The sequence below is a fragment of the Octopus bimaculoides genome, chromosome 17 (genome assembly GCF_001194135.2).
Source record: "Octopus bimaculoides isolate UCB-OBI-ISO-001 chromosome 17, ASM119413v2, whole genome shotgun sequence".
In the NCBI taxonomy this organism is placed as follows: Eukaryota; Metazoa; Mollusca; class Cephalopoda; order Octopoda; family Octopodidae; genus Octopus; species Octopus bimaculoides.
Genome location: NC_068997.1, coordinates 50,791,624 through 50,794,656, shown reverse-complemented (window position 1 = coordinate 50,794,656; position 3,033 = coordinate 50,791,624). Strand labels below are relative to the sequence as shown.

The window sequence follows — 3,033 nt, the reverse complement described above, 5'->3', positions numbered from 1 at the left end:
CCCACCCCCAATAACAGCTGCAGCAGCTATTAAGGTGTATGATTGTCAGGAAATGTATATGATGACATATAAATTGCAGAAGGAGGGGGGAGCAATGGATGGATGATGATGATGATGATGATGATGATGATGATGATTTGTGGTGGTGTTGTTGGTGGTGGTGGTGGTGGTGATGGTGAAAAGTGAAATATTAACCTGAAGTAGATGCTATTGTATGTAGTATGAGATGATAAAAGGTGTGTCTATGCATATACACGTGTGTATGTATGTGTGTATGTGTGCATCTGTATGTGTAATTTTGTGCATGTAAGCTCTGTGTGTGTGTAGTGTATATATATATATATACATATATATAGCTATAGATAAATATACACACATAGGTGTATTTCAACTGTCAGTGATGATTGAAATTTTCATTTTGGTTTTACATTGTGTGTAGCTACCTACATTGTTTTATATGTGTATGTATGTCTATATATATATGTGTGTGTGTATATATATATGTATGTATAATGTAGTATAAGTAATTGTGTATGCATATATGCCACACTTGGTTGGCAATTATATGTTACGATTCCGTATTGCTACTGATTACATCCCACTCAGAGATTTAATATAACCTTACCCCGCTGACTGGTTCTTGTGTTCGTGGCACATGAAAAACACCATCTAAACGTGGCCGATGCCAGTACCCCCTGACTGGCCCCCGTGGCAGTGGCACATAAAAGGCACTATCTGAACGTGGTCGATGCCAGGCCTGCTTGAATGACTCCCGTGCTGGTGGCACGTAAAAAGCACCAACTACACTCTCGGGATGGTTGGCGTCAGGAAGGGCATCCAGCTGTAGAAACATTGCCAGATCAAACTGGAGCCTGGTTATTCTTGTTGTCTGCATTTGTAATCGTGTAACATTTTTCTCCATTTTCTCATATTTTTGTCCGTGTTCTCACACATATTCGCTCATTTTCTTCCTAAAATTTAATGCCCCTTAGCTTAGATTTTTGGGGCCTACCAATTTTGAATAGTCTCAAGTGTAACAGGCCAAAACTGTAGTGATAATTGGAAACTTGACTGATGAATAGAAAGCCACAAATGTCCCGTCCTTGTTTTCCTGTCCATCTTTGTATTGTCCATCTGTCCGTATGTTTTCATTGTTGTCCGTTATGTTCTTGTTTCATTTTTTTGGATTTATATATATTATAATACTATCCATGTGTAAGAAACTCCCATATTTTTTTAACCTAATTCTTGACAAAAAAAGGGTTACTTATACACGTTAAAATACGGTAATTAATAACACAATAGATTTTATCCATTCAGCATTTACTTCTATAAAAATTGAATATTACCAAAAATAAATGGAAAATTTAATTCTTCACTCTATTTATGTTCTTAATTTTTTAATATTTTTTGCAGGCTCTCATATTCCGTGACGGTAACTTGGTTTGTGGGTCTCTTGAAGCTCTTGTACAACATCTTCTCCCCACAAGAGATTACTACCCAGATGTAAGTCACCAACTCATTTTATTTTCTTTGTTTTTGGTTCACATTTGAGGGAATATATCCATTCTTATGTTGGCCTACTCCTTTGGATGAGAGTGGTATGTGTGTGTGTGTGTGTGTTGTTTTAAACGTTATTAAAAAAAGTTTTTGTGGCTGTGTGGTAAGAAGTTTGCTTCCAAACCACATGGTTTCAGGTTCAGTCCTGCTGCATGGCATCTTGGGCAAGTGTCTTCTATTATAGTCTCGGACCAACCAAAGCCTTTTGAGTGGATTTGGTAGACGGAAACTGAAAGAAGCCTGTTGAATATATGTGTATGTACATGTGTGTTTGTGTGTCTTTATGTCTCCCACCACCACTTGACAACCAGTGTTGGTGTGTTTACATCCCTGTGACCTAGCAGTTCAGCAAGACACCAATAGAATATATACCATGCTTTAAAAAAAAAAGGTACTACAGTTGATTCATTCGGCTAAAAATTTTTCCAGGCAGTGCCCCAGCATGGCCACATTCTAATGACTGAATCGAGGGAAAGATAAACGGTAAAAGAAAATACAGTCACAATATTTGAAGAAAGATTTTCTATAATTAAAAATAATTTAATTACATAAAAAACATCTTAAAATAACAGAATGACGCAAAAAACTTTTGTAAAGATTTTTTCAAGTGTGTGTGTGTGTGTGCATATATTTACACACGCACACACACATATAAACATGTGTGTCTACACAAGCATAATTGAAACCTGTCCTATATATGACACCATGGATGGGGATGGTGGGGGGGATGGAGGTTGGACCAGATATTAAATTTTACTATGATGTTTGTAATAAACATACGTATATAAAAATATACCCACACTAAGCATAGCAGCTGTATAAACATCTACACAGCATCCCGTGTCTTGTAACGAACAACGTAAATAAAAGTAAAGAAACCCTATGATATATATCTATATATACACACACACAATCATATATGTATATATAGACATATATATATATATATATATATATATATATATACACACACATAAATATATATGTATATATATATACACATACATATATATATGTATGTATATAAATATATATACATACGTATATATATATATATATATATATATATACACACACACACATAAATATATATGTATATATATATACATACATACATACGTATATATAATATATATATGTATATATACACACATACATACATATACACACACATATATATATATATATATGCATATATATACACACACACATACATACATGTGTGTGTGTGTGATAAGCTGCAACTTGTTGTTACAACATTATGTATTGCAGTAGCTGTGTGTGCATGTCGGTGCATGCAATTATGGCAGATTGTTTGTTGCATCGCAGAACATTGCCAGTCACTGTTTGTGCATGTTACACCACACTGCACCACTTACAGTTTGCAACGTGTGTTACATGACAATGTGCCACCTGTCAACACAATGCGACACCAACCACTGTAACCATGGTGCTACTACGGCACCCCACTCT

At 35.2% G+C, this 3,033-nt stretch overlaps 1 protein-coding gene across 2 annotated transcripts in view; it reads left to right on the top strand.

Moving 5' to 3' along the window:
* Positions 1 to 3,033, top strand: part of LOC106874793 (ras-GEF domain-containing family member 1B) — a 171,474-nt gene that overhangs the window by 120,020 nt on the left and 48,421 nt on the right. For both annotated transcript variants that reach the window (XM_014922647.2, XM_014922648.2), the window contains one exon: positions 1,417 to 1,506. In XM_014922647.2, the coding sequence (XP_014778133.1) occupies positions 1,417 to 1,506 (90 nt within the window). The remainder of the gene's footprint in view (positions 1 to 1,416; positions 1,507 to 3,033) is intronic.